Source organism: Scomber japonicus, chromosome 15, assembly GCF_027409825.1.
Source record: "Scomber japonicus isolate fScoJap1 chromosome 15, fScoJap1.pri, whole genome shotgun sequence".
Taxonomy (NCBI): Eukaryota; Metazoa; Chordata; class Actinopteri; order Scombriformes; family Scombridae; genus Scomber; species Scomber japonicus.
In genome coordinates, this window is record NC_070592.1 from 15113642 (window position 1) to 15132551 (window position 18910).

Below are 18910 nucleotides of genomic sequence, written 5' to 3' on the forward strand. Positions count from 1 at the left end.
AATTAGTAAAAGCAACCAGGCAGTGAGGACAAAGACAGTTTGGTAGAAGAGAGCACCCTTAAAAATTAGGCGGATTGTGACGTACCAGATAAATGTGATATGCTGCAGTTATCAATGCAAAAACATTTAAATTTTACATTAAAAGTTTGGCAAATTCCAAAATGGCTTAAAAAATGGTGCCAATATCATGAATGGTTTATATACTGTAACTCTCTGTAACAAGGCTGCTATAAAACATTGAAGAAAATTAAAAGCTAATACACAATTAAATTTAATTGTGTAATTTTATTTAATATTTTTATCAATAGGATACTTTCTCTAGGGGGGTTCTGTCCGCATTGCAATATCAGCAAATCAAGCATTTCATTCCGCTGCATCACAATTTTGTGGATATTCTCCTCTAAAACCTGTCCAAAAAGACCAGGGGGTACCATTGGGCGGCGAATCTGAACAGAAGACAAAGGGGAGGAGGAAACGCCGTGCCTTGGTTGGCTTAGGAGGTGTTGATGGCACATGGTCTTCAGCCAATCAGGCGGAAAAGACAACAAGAGTGTGAAAGGAAAAAAGAAAACAGAGTGAATGGAATTGAGTGCAGAGGGGAGACGTGGGAGAGAAAAAGTGGACAGGAAGTAAACAAAAGTGAGCACGAAGAGAGAAAGAGAGATGGAGGCAGGGACAGAGAGAGGAAGACAGGGAGAGGGAGAGGCAGTCCCAACAATAAGATGAAAAAAAAATGAGTGAGAGAAAAAAGAAAAAAAAAGATGTTGGAAGAAATGGAAAGACATAGACAGCCCTTTTTACACATGCACTGCAACCCTGACATTTTCTGGACATTACCCGGAGGAGCTGTATGTGTGAACGCAAATGTCCACATCAGTTGAATCGGACATTAAACAGACTTTAACCTGCCAGGTGCTGAGGATGAAGACTGTGTAATGTCCGAGTACAGCACTGGGACACGGCTCATGTGTGAGTACAGCAGTGAATTCTCCGGAGAATTCTCAGCAAGCAAGTGAGCAGGGCTACAACCGCCTGCTGCTGTAAGTGCAACAAAATCTGGCAGTAAAGGAAAGAGTACGAGCAATTTATCAAACAAACTGTTGAATGAGGAGAACATAACCTTAAATTTGATGTCTTTGACTTCCAGCAGTCAACTCCCATCTCATCCACAGCCGCTATTTTACACATGCAGCTGGCACAGGATAAATACAGCAAGTTAGCTAAGCTGCACTGTTTTGCACTGCCTGAATGCTCCGCTGTGAAGCAAACGCTAACGAGAGAGAACTTCCTGTGATCCCTCATAAAATAAACGCAGTTTTATTTCTGATGAAAAGTTTAAAAACCTAAATTACAACCGCAGCATCTTTTTGCGTCATGTCCTGCCTCCTGCACTCACCGAAACCAAACGGAGTATTTCCAGTCGGTGCCTCTGACACAGACAGACTCCTGTTGTGTGCTTCATGTGTGAAAGGGCAACTCTGGAAAATGTCTGGACTTTATTCTACAGACATTGTCCGGAGTTTATATGTGAAAATAGCTTTAGACAGTAGAAGGAAGACATCAGAGGCTGTGCTTATCTCACTGCTAATCCAGTCCATTTTTAAGTGAGTGCATCATTTTTAACTTACCTGAGACAGAGATAGCTCTTACTCCGCTCCTGACTGCTTCTAATTTCTTCTCATTATTAGAGACTCTAGAGGAGAGGAGAACAGTATGAGTTAGTTGACATGAATTACACAAAACAATAAAAAGATCTAAGCTAAATCAAAATCTCTAACACACATCACTGATTTTCAAAACCAGGTCTTACTGAAAGAATAAACTATGGAAACTGTTGCACACACAGAGCTCTTTAGAAGAGGAAAAAGTCATCTGTAAACTAACCCGTACTGTTTCAATTATCTTCCTCCGCCTGTGCCGTGGTCTCTTTTTCTGTGTCAGCTGAGCTCTACTACTATCTTTACATCACAGACCACAACAGGCAGAGAGAAAGAGAGAGAGAGAGAGAGAGAGAGAGAGAGACAGAGAGCGAAGTGAAACTTAGAGTAAGAGACCGAGAGAAAGAGGAGGAGACTGCCCAAGTGTTTAAAAACCCTAAGTGGAAAATATTTGGCTCCTAAACTTATCTCCTTATTTGACCACAGACAGAGAAAGAGAGAGAGAGAGCAGATTTGAGTTGAAATGACCAAAAGTAAGCAAAAAGTGAATTTGAACTAGTGAACACATGTCAGGCTGCTACGGTCACAGATAAACAAACACAACAGCCTCCACGTTGAAAAAATTAGGAAGCACCAGTGTTTCCCTTGAAATCTCTTTACAGGCCTGCTGGTTCGGAGAAAAAAAACCCATAAAAAGAGGCTCATTCTGGATAAAAACACTGAAAATACAGCATTAGGTTGTTCAGTTTTACATAGAAATCCACATTAAAACACCCACACACAACATAAACAAATTAAATGCGATGGCCTGTTGGCCTAGCCGACTATAAAGTGCAACATCTTGAGTTTCCCATCTCTCTCCCCTCATTTCCTGTCATCTCACTGATAACAAAGGCACTAAATGGCTAAATGTCCGTTTCTAAACAGAAAGTGTTGCTCTACCCTTAGCTGGAACAGCAGATTCTGAGGAAACTGGTTTCATTTATGTAATCTTCTTATATTTCCTCTTAAACAGAGGTGTAACTCAAGCCCTTTTAATTTCTAAAGAACTCAGATCAAGTTCAAGGATTTCAAGGTAATGATGAGGAGACTGAATTTGAAGTAGATGCTACAGAGAACAAATGATCATGAATTGAATAGCTGCCTGGCCAACTGTCAGCCTCATACTGTTAAAAGACAGACACTAAGTATGACTATGTGAGTTTATTTCAACTTCTGGTAAGCCTGTAACTGGTAAACTCAAAGTCAACATGCAATCTTTCGGTGAGACATGGGGAAATAATCAGACTTTTTGTATTTAGCAATACAAAGATTGAGACAGGTACTTACTTTGGGATGGAAGGCAGTGCTCTCTCTCCCTCTAGAGGACAGAAACACACATCAATGTGATCAGACAGCGGACTCTGCCATTAATACTCATCATACAAGTAAAAATGACTTTTTATATATATATATATATATATATATATATAAGAAGATACTACCAGTTTATGTATCACAGCAGACTGATCATTCAGCTCAAAGTGCACTTCACTATATAGATGGACTTCACAACTAGTAAGTACAAAACACTACTGACATTATAATTTACCAATAATGACTGTTCCAATGTCCAAATTACAGAGCTTTTGTTATTACAACAGTATGACAAAATAGCATCTCAATATAAAAACAATAGCATCTCATTTAGTCTCCAAGTACCGCTTTTAAAAAACTAAAACATAAACTAAAAAAAAAAAGAATAACATTTATTATTATAAAGATGATTCCTGTAACCATTCATTGTCAGTTAGCAAATTCACATCATATGGATCTTTTTTAAATGCCAATACTAGAATTTATAGAAATTTAGAAAACCTTGAGGGTTTATATTATGTTATATATATATATGTTTTTACATTTTGTATACTAATAGGATTTACGGCAGGTTCGTACCTTTCTGAAATCTGACGATAAAGGAATGAGTTTCCATGGTGATGAGCCGACAGTAACCGTCAATCAAGTCAGCCAAGTTCTCCGCCATAGTCAGTGATGCGGTTGTAACTGTGAGGGGCTACACACACACACACACAGTGGCAGGCCTGTTACAAAGAGCCATTATCTCCGAAGACACACACATACACACATACACACATACACATAACAGCACAGTGGGGGTTTCCAGCTGCCCCTTATGTTGGGGGAATCTCCTCTCACTCACATACTGTTAGTATGAGTGAGTGAGTGAGTGAGTGAGTGAGTGAGTGAGTGAGTGAGTGAGTGAGTGAGTGTGTGTGTGTGTGTGTGTGTGTGTGTGTGTGTGTGTGTGTGTGTGTGTGTGTGTGTGTGTGTGTGTGTCCAATACTATAAAAGCCAATAAAACAGACACCACACATACAGCAGTGGGTGTTACGAAACCCGAACTATTCATCTGGAAATCTATACATGGAAAGCAATTATGTCATCTCTCTGGCAATGTCAGTCACACAGTGAACCGAACCACAGAGTAACACAGCTGTAATGGACACAGAGTATGATAGATCTACTAATAACTAATAGAATATCAACTGAAATGCCATGAGAGAGAGTGAGCTAATTTGCATCTTGCTTTCTTCTGACCATTTAATTATTTAATGAAACAACATGTAAATGTAAATCAAGTAGTTTAAATGTAAAACCATTTGTGTAGTGGGATAAACAGAGCAGTAGTACCTCAGCTGCTCCTGCAACGTTGAGCTGTAGCATCCCTTTCCTGTCCTTCTCCTCCATGGCAGAGTACTGGATGGACTGGACTTGGTTAAAATTAGCTAGATGGGTGGGCTGCAGGTAGAGAGTCATTAAAGAGTTTAAATTAAAACATATTAACTTTAATAAATGTATTCTTAGGTAGGCTTATAATTAATTTGATTATGAATGCATGATACTTTTGGCCGTAATCTTAGCTGTAAAGCCTACAATATACACAACTGTGATATCAGAAGTAAAGCGGTAAAATGGGAAAAACAATTAGGCCTGGACATATCTGAGAATAATTGGAGTAATATCTGGGAAAGCAAGGCTAAGACTACCCACTCAAGATCCTGGTGAGAGTTCTGTTTGACGAACATGTGATACATGTGAACATGTGACTCTAAAGCCGATATTTATACAAAGTAGTTGACAGGGACAGAATGATTGCTGCAGTATGGTTAAAATAATTAGCTAACCATTTTCATATTCTTTGGGTTTTCCCTTTAATTGTTAATGGTAAAGGTTTGCATAAGAAACTTGATTGCTCTTTCGCCAACTTATACGTGGGCAAAATCCCAGAGGAACTAATGGCACAAGATGAATATCCCTTTAAAATACTTTAGGCTGCTAGCAAGAAAGCTATTACATGGATATGACTTCAGGCAAACTACACTACAAATGGACAACTGGACTGCAATTATCAATGAAATGAACTCTGTAGATAAATTAAAGTAATAATTCACCTTAAGACTACAATATGAACAATATAAAAAATAGTGGGAAAAATGGTCTGCATATCTGTGCTTATAGGAGGTAATCTGTTAGATATGTGTTCAAAAGACCCTGTTCCTGTACAAATATTATGTTGCCTATGTCTGCCCTGTCTTTTGCCTGGAAATATTAGTAAAAAATACGTGTTGGGATGCATAACAGTGGTAGAAACTATTAATAAACTTTGTGATGTGTATGTTCTTGATATGAACTCACCGTGGATCCCTTGTCAGTGAGGTAGCTGATCCCTTCCTCCGGCCCAATAGCCAACTCCACCTGGATCACCCAGCTGGACTGTTAAGAGAGAGGATTAAAGTTGAAAAGGAGAAACATACGCAAAGTGGGATGAGGAGGAGAATAAGAAGTTGAGGGAAAGGTTATGTTGTGAAGCAGAAGTGGAGAAAAGTGTATGGCACAGCACCACATCCCGGATACATGCAAGACCTGATGCCACCAAAAGGGGTCAATCTAACACAGCTTTCAGAGTACTTCAGTACACAGTAGAGAGTGGAGGAAAGACTTACCCCGAGGGCACATTTGAAGCACTCCTTGTCATAGCGGTAGATAGGTGCAAGTATCTCCAAGAACTTGAGGATGCACTGCTCGTCATTGAGATTAGCCACCTGCTTAAATGTCTGCTGAATCAATTTACGAAGAGTTTTAGCCTGAAGAGAAAAGAAATGGAGATAGAAAATTCAAGCCATAAACTTTTTATTTTAAATGTTATCCAGCTGGTACAACAGAAAGTGTAAACAGGGGAGAAGGTAATGGAAGAGGCCTGATGGAATGTGTGTGTGGGATGGTGTAGAGTGACAGAGACACTGAGAGAGGAAGACATTGATTGACTAATAGTCCACTTTGCTTCAAATCAAACTGACCTCACCACTTCAACGTAGAGACCCACTTAGTTCAGATCAATATCTTAACAGACACATTGAAACAGTCAGTTACCACTCAATTAGGGAAGCAAATTTTAAGCAATTTCTTTAACCAGTAGTCATCCAATAGTTCGATTATCATTTAATCATTAATAATTTAGAGATATGTTTTTCCATTAGAAAACTGTTTTAACTGGCATGACCTGTGTTCAATGTAAAATCAGAGTAGGCTACATTAAAAGAACACATAAAGTAAACTAAATAAAACTAAATAATGAATTGAGTGTATTCTCTAACAGGCTTCACTATTGGTTTCCCCTTACGAAGCTCTACCTTGGCACCTAAGAAAAAACTTCTTTACACTCACCATCGAATTGGGAGGTAGCTACCCCACAGTAGCCCCCCATTTAAAGCCCCTGCACTCTCGCTGTGTGTCTTTTTTTTCTGCTCAGCCACCTTGAGAATTTATTATCCTGCGAACTTCATTCACCAACGTGCCGCAGAAATAAACTACTTCATTACGTCTGCTAAAAAGCCTAGCTCCTGCTGCATTTCACCCATGCTGGCAATAGACTCCCATGAGTCTTATTTCCACTGCCTGGGTCAACAGCATCAGGCTGAAGCCAACTCCTGTGCAGCATGTCTCATTCTCCCCCAGAAGGAGTGCGGATGAAGGCTCAACAAAATCCAAAGTATAAAGCAAACAGCTGCAAAACCCCCAGCTTCACTAGAGGATATTAATTAGATCAGTCTAGATGTGTGGGACATATCTAACAATTAACATTTAATCAAAATGTCTGTAGCCATCAACAATAAATAACCTGCATTGTTATCAATAAACAACATGTTACTCCAATCTCTTCACAAAGGAGGACTGACTGGTTTAATCTAAAATAATCTGCAGACTTGATCTACATGATGGAGTGATGTAAGTGTTCACTGTAGCTAACGATAGCCCAGCTGCTGGAAACAGCTGCTCAGCTGGACGGATGTCCCGGGGGCAAACAATACTGTCGCTGAGACTTTATCTGTCCACTTACTGCCATCGTTAAAATGCATTCATACTCAAAGCAGGGGTGTATTGCTTTTGTGTTGATTTTGTTGGAAGCGTGTGTAAATAGAGTCCTGCTGTCTGACACTCAGCTCTCAGCTTCTGTTGCTGATGCTAGTTTACCGTGAGGATGAGCCTCAGGTAGCTGAACCGTACAGCTGCCAGACAACAACTTTATGCTTCAGAGCTCATCAACAGAACTGCCTCAGTGAGCAGTGTGAGGCAGGCTGGCACTTTTTTCTTCCTCAGAGGGCAGGGGGGGGGGGGGGGGGTGCATTTGTTTTACAGTTTATGCTCCCCTTACAGGAGGTCACTAAACACACCTGTAACTCATTCTCATTAAAAAGTAGGAGGCTCCACCTGGTGCCAAGTCCATACTACAGCAAATCTACACAGACAGACACCACACATCCCTCATCTTCTGCATTATGGGTTATATTGGGTATGGGTATATATTCTTAACTTTTCAAGTTTGTTCTGTGAGCAGAGAGCAGACAGGTGGGGAGCTGACATCTCGGAACCTTATTCTGCCCTTTACAATCCTCTCTACACTTCATCACTCCAGACATAAATGTGCACAACACATATACATGCAGTGTCATATATATAATCCTCTCTGTCTAATGTACTGCATGTTTGAAGCCATCGGGACTTAAAGAGATTTAACTGACAAATGTCCGTTTTGATCTATCCCGACCTCTATAATGTCGAGCTTTTATACTGTAGGTGAAACACACTCAGTACATAATGATAAAAATACACATTCACACACTGTACAAACAATCCCAAACTATAAATAGCTCTCCGTATATAGATTAAGATTAAGATTACAGGAGATTTAGTTCAGTGCAAACCAGGCTTAAAAAAAAAAAAAAAAAAACTACAGATTTACAGTAGGCTGGTACATTACATTAAGGTCATTCTGCACAAAGCTATAGAACAGTTTAACAATTCAAATTACAGCTAAAACAATAAATTGATCCATTGATTTTAGAGCTGCAACACTTAGTCAGCTGAAAGAAAATGATTCTGCAATTATTTTATATTCGATTAGCTGTTTCAATCATGTTTTAATCAAAAATGCCAACCATGCTTTGATTCCAGCTTCTCAAATGCAATGATCTGCTGTTTTTATTCATAATATATGACAGTGAATTGAATATCATAAGGTTTGGGATTGTTACTGTGGGCTCTCCGAAATTGTGAACGCATTTTTTTCAGTATTTTTTCATACTAAGTAATTCATCAATTAAACAAGAGAATAATCAGAAGATTAAATTGTTGATTTAAATAATTATTAGTTGGAATCCTAATTGATTAAAAAACTACAATGTAACTTGGAAACAAGCAATTGACTGATCCATGGTGGGTTTTGTGAGGCCCACAAATTAAATTAACAGTGGATGTACAGTATGACCCTTTGTGTATAATAAAATATTTATATAATGATTATTTAGCCATTATTTTCATTCCATTATTATCCATTGTGCTGATCTACATTCTGTTATGCATTTGGAATAATAGTATTAGTATTAATACATTATTTCAGCGTTACAGAGCCTTTAAACTGGCAGCTGTCTACTCATTAAGCCTGTGGGAAGCCTACACATACACACTCATCTATAATGTTCCTGTGTGTTCAGCTCTGTGTGTGTTTGACATTTAAAAGGGATGTGAAAACAGACTGATAACAGACATATTTACAGAATGTGATATGTGTGTGTGTGTGTGTGTGTGTGTGTGTGTACTTAGAGAGCTTGATAGGATCGCTGTTTTAATTCCTAGAATTCCTCCACATCCAACACACACGAGGATATTGCCAGTCCAGTCCACCCTTCCTGAAAGGAAGTACTGCGAGTAGCTATCACTCTCCCAATCACTATGCTGTGTGGCTATAGCAACAGGCTGACCAGTTATGTAACTTTGCTGACCAGTCGCTGCACTTCTACAATATGTTTTTTAATTTAATTTTTCATTTAAATCTGTTTACAGCGTCAGCAGGACACAATCAGAGTGTGTGCTATTGTTTCGTTTACATTGATTTTTATCAGCAGTGGTTGGAGGTAGCGTTTTTTGTTGTAGTTTTGGTTCAATAAGTTGTTGTCTCTACTGCAGAGAAGTCCAATATTACTCTGTGTCCAATTGGCTTGCTTTTTCACTGCCATAAATGTAGTGGTAAATCTAATTATATGCTATGTCTAGAAAGTTATACTGACTGAAATGAAGCCTCATTAAAAGCATCCTCCACCAATTTAGCATTGCACTCCTATATCAGAGTCTCCCTTTAAGTTGAGCTTCATTAAAACTCAAAAGGACTGCTGTTATCTCAGCATACACTTACTGTGACCCTGCTGGTTTCATTTATGTTAGCACTGAACTCCTGCTAATGAATGGCTGAATCATTACTTTAAAAATATAAATATATATATAATTAATCCTCATGATACTGATATCTTATAAGAGACCAGTACTGCATACAGCCCAGATGTGCTGCATTAAATATATCAAGATAACAGTACAATCAAATATTGTGTTTTCTTCCTTACAAATATTTGAAACTAAAATGTGTCTCATTGCAGTATCATGAAATTGGGAAAATCAATGCTTTCATAAAGTCAAATAGTAACTCAAAAATGTTATTTATCTGTCATGGTATATAGGCTGCCAACTCAAGCTGGAGCTGGTTGATAAAACTTTGATCTCTGAAGCCACCAAAGGTCAGTTTTACTAAACCTGCTGCCCAGCCTGTCAATATAAATGAACAGACTCTGCTCTTTATAAACGCTTTCACCACAGCTACCATCAGTCACTGTTTACTACCACAGCCATCTGCTCTGGAGTGTGTGTGTGTGCGTGTGTGTGTGCGTGAAGTGGAGTCCATTGAGAGAGAATAATCCCATTAAATGACTACCATTCTCTTTCACTGATGTGGACGACACAAACGTAAATGACAGCTGTGGTCTCTGTCTCTAACACACGCACATGCACACACACACACACACACACACACAAACCTATGTATGTGTGCCACAAAAAGAGCAGCAGCTGTGTCAAAACCGTATAATTTGGATATCAACCTTATCATCATTTAAACATTATTATTTGATGGAATTATGTATAAAAATTCTTAAAGGCATATACAAACAACTCGTTACAGCTATATAAACAATTCATTATTGATCAATCTGTTTTCTCATTTAATCAATGAAATGGTTGATCAATAAAAGGTTAGAAAAGTGCCTAGACCACCAATGAATGTCTTCATATCACATGTTTTACAGCTGAAAGCAAACTAATTTGGGCAGTTTTGCATGGAAAATAGCTTATATGATTTTATCAATAATCTGAGTATTAACCAAATCATTTTGTTTCAGTTGAGTAATTTATCAACTTATCGTTTCAACTGATTTAATAAATGGAGACAAATACTTCTACTCATTCTTAAATCCTAACATCAGTCCAGACATCTACAATCAAGTCTTATCTGCCAGATTCTGGATGTCTGTGTGCATCTCCACGGCTTATAAAACAGGCTTCAGGGAAGTCAGTGTTGTCATTTTGACTGAGGGAGTAGACAATGAGGGGAGGTAAAAAATGAGGAGAGGAGAGGAGAGTAAAGTAGGTAGGTGGGCAGCTGAATTCAGCAAGGCTTGACAGACAAGGGGGTGGGGTAGGGGGGACCCCAGAAGGAGACGCGCAGTGACACCTCCCCTTCCCTCCTCATTGTTGGAAAGAGAAAGTGGGTTTAAACATGACCTGAGGGTCACACACACACAAACACAGTTCCTCTCCCTCTGCAGAGCATCTGTCTGCCCGCCTGCTGACATCAAGACCTTTTCAGGTCACTGCTCCTTTCTTTCAGAAACAAACACACACTCACACACACACACCAAGAACCCCCCCCCCCCACCCCCACCCCCAAACCAATAAACACGTGCCGTAAATTTATCACGGACACAGACACTGTTCATTATGCAAGCACACCCCGACCATCACATACAAACACAACCTGCATCCATCAAACTACAAATTAAATTAATTTTCTATTCTAACACAAATGACTCGCTGTCTTTCACACGCATGTTCTCATCTTGTACGAACCTGAGTAGAGACTGAGTAGATTTTTGTGTTTTCACATTCGTCACCTGCATAACCCATTTAGAGAAGCTGCAGTTTGATATCACATGTCAAATGAGTTTTGAAGTGATATCATTACAGTGAAACATCGAGGAGGAAATTTGCTGAGCCTCTTTCAACATGCATATGTACACTAGGAGAACTGATGCATGCTGTTTTTATATCATTTTATGTGTAATTATTTCACTCAAAGGAAATTTTGTGAAAACTTATTAGCGGAACAGTGTCTGTTGGAACTATACTCATCTTTATATGTATGTAGCATGTGTCATTTTCCTATTTTTTCTCTTACTTGTCTCTATTCCGCTAAATTTCCACAGCTGGTTGGCCAGGATTACGTTTCATTCTTGAAGAGTCTTGGACTGCTTCACACTTCGTCAACCAGGCCAGACTGGGTCTGACAACACGTCAAGTAACACATTGAAAAATTTGGCTCAAAATGACTCTTTGGTTTTCTTTTGGTAACTGACTAACACTTTTGGGGGGAGCAGGGGCACTATGACAGCTGCTGGTGAGTGATGGCTGAACACCAACTCAACCTGCCAAGACACTAAAGCTTTGATCAAAAACTTATTGAACCATTTCTTCCACAAACGGTCTGTTTTTAGCAACAATACATATCCTATTTTGTGTTCCCAAAAACTAATTCTCACCTTGACTGAATCCAACAGGTCTTTTGGGAAAAAACGCCTCAAACCAACATCTTTCCTGTAAAGAGAGACAGAGAAAAAACAAGAGGAAGAGAGCATAATGTTTATTATGTTTATTATGCTGTAATTATACTGAGGAATGTTAATTGACAACCACTTTTTGCTTTATCTGATTGCAGCAGATTATTTTTTCCCCCTACTGAGAAATTACAAACAACAGTTACAGACAGAAACAGTTAGGCGGACGGGCAACTGAAGACAAACAGAAAACAGAACCAGAAAGCTAAAGTATGACTAAGTGCTGACAACAGAGCACTACTCATCTTTTCCTAAGAGATGGGGATGAAGGAAAACAGAGAGAGTAGAAAAAAGAGATTGAAAGAGAGAGGCATGGAGGAGTACAAAGAGGGAGACCACAGAGACAAAGAAAGATGTGCAAAGCTAAAACAGGAAGCTAGCTAATGACTCAAACTCCTCTGGAGAAAAGACAAGTATATAGAGAGGACAGGGAAAAGTGAAGAGAGAGTAAGGGAAAAGATTATCCTTTCTCCTTCCCATCTTTCTGATCATAATTTTGTTTTCTTTCTATGTTTAAGCACTATAAACCTGACAAATGTTCTCGAAGCCAAATCTGTCTGGTCTGTCATCTGGTGAGCGACGAAAAGAAAAACATAAATAAAAGTACTCTGAAAGATGAAGCACCAAATCAAAGGCCCACGGATTAAACATTTTGCATTAGCTCACAAACCGCAAAATCTGCAGCCAACTACACACAGCAGATCACCAACATGCACACATGTTCTGTGGCTGTGTAACGGGAACTAACCAGTCAGTAGTTTGTTTCGGGAAACCAAACAACAGTGTGGAAATACAATTACAAAAAAACTAGTGTACCATTTGTTACTTATTATATGTACAAACAAAATGACAATATGTGCAACTAGCACTGTAACATTTTTTCCTGTGATTACCGGATAACTTCCTTAAAAATGTTTAAGAGGTTTCCTGAGAACGCTTCATAATTTGGTGATAAATCTGGGGAAAATCAACAGTGTTCATCAGTATGTTTTCAATTAATTGTTTCCAGTGAATTGCTAGTGGAACCAAAAGAGTCTTTTCTTCAGTTCACGAAAGTCAGCTTATGAAATATATGCTCCACAATTACACATATATGGAACGAATAGTGAATAGGTTACATTGGTTTAAAATTAGCTTTTCTTTAAAGGAATAGTTAAACCTTTGAGGAAATGTATTAACTTTTTAATGGAGAGTTAGATGGGAGTATCGTTGCCACTTTCATATCTGTCATATCGGTTTATTATTAAGCTACAGAGAGCAGCTGTTCAGTTTAGCGTAACAAAGACTGGAAACAGTGGGAACCATCTAGCCTAAAACAAAAAGTAACAAAATCCACCAACCAGCACATCTAATGCTCACTAAGGAACACGCTCAGTGATTAACATGTTTGTTTAATCTGCAAAATAACTGTAGTGTAAAAACAAAAAGGATCTAATGGGGAGTTATGAGCCACAGTATTTGTTGGCTAGGAGCAACAACTTCCTAAAGTTGTTTGGCAAGCTCACAGTAACAAAAAAAAACTTCACTGTGACCACAAGATAACAGAAAGTTACTGGTGTTAAATAAATAAATTCCCTAAAAAGCTGAAATACTGCTTCAAAGGGCATTCCTATTTTTCCTATATTTGGTACTGAATATAGCTGTTTTTTGGGGAAACTTCTTGGAAATTATTCATAAACTACAGACTCATGAGAAGTGTAACCTTCTGGTCTTTTGCTTCTGGAAGAAGAAAGGAAGATGAAAAACAGGGACAGTGAAATCACTGATGAAGATGAATTGCCAGAATTTTACAAACTGCATCCAATGCCAATTGAAAATGGTCAGCAGCCATCGATAACGGCCAATGACAGCTTGGTGTATCAGAGCCCCGACAGCACTTTCCCTCTCACTCTCTCTTTGGTTTTAAATATGCATGACACAACATCTTTTCCCCCCAATCGACAGAAAGAGGCGACAAGGGAGAAATAGAAACAAAGCGAAGAGAGGAAGAAACACAGGATAAAAGCATACAAAAATAGAGGATGGGAGCACTGTGAGGAGCAAGAGACAGAGAAGAGATTGAGAGGACGAAGAGGCCAGACAAAGGGATGTGAGCAGACAGCTGAGATAGGGAGACAGTGGGCATTCTTCTCAGTTAATTGGAGAGCTTGTTAGGCTGACGGACTGAAAGAAAGACTTCATTGGGATAGGGCAGCTCATTAGAATCAGACAGGGTTAGAGCCAAGCCTCGTTAAGGCCGCAGTTTGTTCATGTTCTCCACTGACATCCATCTACCAGAGTGCTGATAGTGGATCGAGACATGGAGCAAAGCAGAGACCTACAGCAGAGCTTGATGAACTAAAATAATGGGAATTAAACATAAGTAGTCATGTGTGTGAATACAGATACTGTGTGAAAGATTTTTCTTCACACCAGTAAATGTAATATGTCAAATCACAAATTGCAACTACTGTACAATTAAAGATAGTCTTGGGCAATTCCCACACAATTACCTGACATCTCTTAAATGATGTTTCACTATCCAAACTTTTCAGACCTGTTTTGGCATCCTGTACAGAAAACCTGAGAGAGGATTTTGGGGTATTGTGTTTCTGGCATATCTGCTGGGTTACAAAGCATATTTCCAGTCAGTTAGAGGAAATGAAGAGAGGGGATGTTGAGCCAGAAAGTTTGCCAGCTGGAAGTGAGGGTCCTCATTGCTCATGAAGAAAAATACTTACTCTAGTAGTTCATAGTTGGATTTCTTGTCCAGGGCGTTTCCTCTCATCTCTTTGAAGAACCTCCTGGAATTTTAAACATGGAGAGATAACGAGATCAGCGTCGCTTACTGCAGCCACACCCACATGAAAAATCTTTATCAAAATGTTTCAAGTTTTTAAATTGCATTAACACAACACCAAAGACACACTGCAATGAAATTAAAGATTACATTTTTGAGGGTGTTGCCTTGAATAATGAATACTGGCACGAATGCTGGCAAGCGTTATCAGTGTAGCTGAAGGGCAAACAGATTGCTCGACACGAAAACAACTCAAGTGGTGCAAAAGCAACTCAAACTGTCTCTTTAATTGGTAGTTTAGACTAGAATATAGCTAAAATATACATACTTGGTAATGTTTCAGAGTGAAAAAAGAAGTAATATAAAAAGATAATAGATATATAAAGAGATGGACAGAATGAATTGTGAACTTGAACTCAGTGCTGTGAGCGTGTCTCACCTGATTTCTAGACAGCCCAGTTTAAGAGCTACATCTTGCTCCACCTGTTCCCCGGTCTCCGTCATGTAATCATTCTTCACCTGGGAGACGAGACATATACATGCCACAAACATATGTTTATAAAACAACAAATGGCAGGCCACACAAATGCACACACAGTCCTACTGGCCTAGATAAACAAACACATACAGTCTTCTAGCAGTACCATATGTCTCAATTTGGACTGGCGTGTGTGTGTGTCTGTGCGTTTGCGTGTGCGCGCGCGTGTGTGTGTTTGTGTGTGTGTGTGTGTGTGTGTGTGTGTGTGTGTGTGTGTGTGTGTGTGTGTGTGTGTGTGTATGCACCTGGTGGTAGAAGTAATTGAGTGTAGGTTTGTCTTCTGTAAACTGCTGCACAAAGCCCTTTGGGAGATAGCGGATCCTTAATTCATACCTACAGAGGAGAGGAAGTGAAGGAGAAGAGGCAAAAATTACATACAGGTTGAGGCACAAGATTATAAGACCAAGAAACCAAACAAAAACACAAGAAGGCAATAACGGTGAGTAGACGGAGGAGAAAGAACTGATGGAGGTTGGTAGAGAGGCAGAGACAGAAGGAGGTGAAGAAAAAATGAGATGCAAGAATGTAAATAAGATCATTGGCAGAGAGACATTGAGTGTTGTTGACTTAGTCGGACAAAGTAGGCATCTGGTTCCGTCTCTCTCTTTATGTCCACAGTGCAAAAGGTCCTCACCATATAATAGTATAAGCACCACAGTGGCCACAATAATGGTAATATATACCAGTGCATTAACATCCAAACTGCCAAACCAACACAACAACAGTGCACCACACACAAGGCCTCCAAACACCACACAACAGATGGGTCACACTGTTTTTCATGACGACGTTTGCAATATATCACTTCTGCTGGAGCAGACTGCTGAAGCTACTTGTTAGGAAAACAGTGACTTTGTCTGACTTTACAAGGCCAAATAAGACATGCCTAACATCTAGGAAAATGATAATGAAGTGCAACCTCACAGCTTTCCTAGAAATGGATTTTCCGCAAGGACCTACACACACCGTTTGTGAACCTGAGCAGATTACAAATTATTAAGTAATTAAATCAAAATCTTATTTATTTATTATTATTATTATTATTACATACCTATTTAGGTATTACATTTCTACTAATAACTACAAACAATAGCTGTGTAATAAATGCAGTTTACAATATTTCCACTTGAAATGTAGCGCCTAAGTACAAATACTTTTAGTACAGTATCTGAGTAAATGCATTTTTTACTTGTACATCAGTATTTTTTTCCCTGCTGGCTGCATAACACCCACTCTGCCTGTGAGCCAATCAAGTAGCTCCAAACTAACAGCACTGTAAAAAAAAAGGAAAAAAAAAGGGGGCCATTTATGCTTCAGTAAACTCTTATATACTTATATAATCTTCAATATGCCGCTTTTGTGTTACATTTGTGTATCACAGTATTTATTGATATAACTGCCTCGAGTTTAGTCAGTGCACAGACAGACAGACTTGTGTTCTCTCACCTCCACTCCTCACTTGATCGTGTCTGTTCATATTTCTCTCTGACGTGGGAAACGCCCATATCTGGATGAAGCCAGTGCACTTGGTCTCTGGATTGGATGTTGCTGAGGCGCAGGCCGAAACACGACGTCCAGCGCACTTTGTGGATGTCTAGAATCTTCTGGATGATTCCCTGGGGACAAAGAGTAAATTGTATTATATTATTGTATTTTTATAGTCAGTACTGTGAAAAAGATGTAGGCACAGATGTTTCGATTCTTAACTGCAAAGCTTGGTCACCGCAAATATTGATTTAGTTAATTTGAGAAATAAAAGCTACTCATGGCATTATTTTTCAGAGCATATTCACTTTGATTTTAGTACTGTACATTTTCAAATACTTTCCCTGCACGGTTACACACAGTTATAAAGCCATTATAAAACTAAACACTAGTAGTATTGGCAAAGGCATATCAGACTAAACTAAGCTAAATTACAATGCCTTTGCCCCTTTATCCATACTTACTATAATTGTTGTGGAGGACCAACACATATTGTGGTCATTTAAAAAAAATAAAACTAAATGCCCGGTGGACAAAACATTTATCCAGTCTATGAAGCCATCAGTCTGCCAACTGTGCTAATATTTATGTCTGGCACTTTGCATCAGGTCAACTGGGGCATCAGTGTATGCATGTGTATGTGTGTAGGTGACTTCAAGCAATTTAACATGACATCCCCACCCAAACAAGTTGACAGGCATCATACACACACGCACAATAATGCTCACAGAACCATGTGTGTTGCCATGTAAAACGCTAGGGGGGTCTGACCTAGATACTGGAGGAGAGGAGACATTTGCAGTAGTGCATCTTGTATGACCACTAAAGTTTGAGCTGTATAAAAGTAGTTTCTGCATGATGGGAGAGGATCTAAAAGCATACTGCTAAGTAAACCTATACTGGTACACAGGCGTGCCCTGAGGTAAGATGTGTTTGCAAGAAAAATATTCTCATAGTGCCGAGTGTCCTTTATCAAAGCAGACAGCCAGGACATTAAGATGAGGACACCAAACCTTTAAAAACTACTGCTGGGGGCATGAAGTCCAGTACAATTACTCTGAACTAAATACTGCCAGTGTGAAGGTTATAAGGCTTGTAATAGTCAAAATATTTCTTAAATGTATTAGTATTGTCTGTGCAGCATGATATATCGTATTCTACTGTCCCAAACTTCCACTGTTGTCTGAAAACACACTGTTAAATTAGGTGAAATGTTCATTGTATTGTAGTTTATTTTACGCTGATCCCACGTACATGATTATGCTACTGTGTTACACTCACCAGAGCCATGTGTGGAAATCTGTGGTTGAAAATCGTCTCCCAACAAATTACTTCTGTTTGAGTAAGACTTTCTAAAAACTAGTTTTGTTGTGGGTCATTTTTTTGAAGATTTACATCTTCAGTAGGAACAAACGGGCCTGATTGCTGAGCCACCAACTGGGTAGGAAACTCGGACGGTATTAAAAGACAAAAAAAAACACAATTTATTTTGGTCTTTTCATTAGATTTGCTGAGATTAAAAAAATGTTTTTAAAAAAGGAACGCCAGACTTATCCTTAAAGACTGTCAGTTTCATTCCCTTTTTTTTTTTCTTACCCTGACATCGGTTGCATCTCCATATCTGATATTGGAGGACCAGCAGCTGTTTTCGGTGTTGGTTTCAAAATGATAGAAGACTTTCAGAACCCTGTCCACGGAGCCGGCCATGGTTCGGTCCGATCCTCCCGCGCTCAGCCGTGACTTGGCACCTCCTAAAAGGGTATGATTCAGGTTGGGGTCCAGGTAGGGCGTCGCCATGGTTTTCCCTGCTGCCACTGCCGCTGCTAGGTGTCTGTCATATTCTGGGTGGAAGGGAAGAGAAAATCAGAAGTTGGTGAAATGAGAAAGAATGAAGTATTGAATCAGAAGGGATTAAAAGGAAAGTTTTTTTTGTTTTTTTTATTAAGATTTATTTTGGGCTTTTTTGGCCCTTATTTTGGCAGGAAACATAGAGGAATGACCTTCAGCACAGGTCCTTTGCCAGATTTGAACCAGGGACGCTGTGATTACATGGCATGCACGCTAACCATTCGACCACCAGGGCGCTCCTGAAGTAAGTTTTTGAACTACTTTCCGACTATGATAGTTCTGTCTGTTAGTAAATAATCTCTATTGACTCTCAGAAAAATCACAAGAT

At 39.2% G+C, this 18910-nt stretch overlaps 1 protein-coding gene across 1 annotated transcript in view; it reads right to left on the bottom strand.

Moving 5' to 3' along the window:
• The window catches only part of ptk2aa (protein tyrosine kinase 2aa), a 65159-nt gene that overhangs the window by 22732 nt on the left and 23517 nt on the right, over nucleotides 1-18910 (bottom strand). The window contains exons 3-14 of the mRNA XM_053334975.1: nucleotides 18331-18575; nucleotides 16696-16865; nucleotides 15495-15582; nucleotides 15151-15230; nucleotides 14653-14715; nucleotides 11858-11912; nucleotides 5663-5803; nucleotides 5355-5432; nucleotides 4350-4457; nucleotides 3594-3711; nucleotides 2988-3018; nucleotides 1629-1693 (exon numbers count right to left, since the gene is read on the bottom strand). Coding sequence (XP_053190950.1) covers nucleotides 1629-1693; nucleotides 2988-3018; nucleotides 3594-3711; nucleotides 4350-4457; nucleotides 5355-5432; nucleotides 5663-5803; nucleotides 11858-11912; nucleotides 14653-14715; nucleotides 15151-15230; nucleotides 15495-15582; nucleotides 16696-16865; nucleotides 18331-18531 — 1198 coding nt within the window. The 5' untranslated portion in view covers nucleotides 18532-18575. The remainder of the gene's footprint in view (nucleotides 1-1628; nucleotides 1694-2987; nucleotides 3019-3593; nucleotides 3712-4349; nucleotides 4458-5354; nucleotides 5433-5662; nucleotides 5804-11857; nucleotides 11913-14652; nucleotides 14716-15150; nucleotides 15231-15494; nucleotides 15583-16695; nucleotides 16866-18330; nucleotides 18576-18910) is intronic.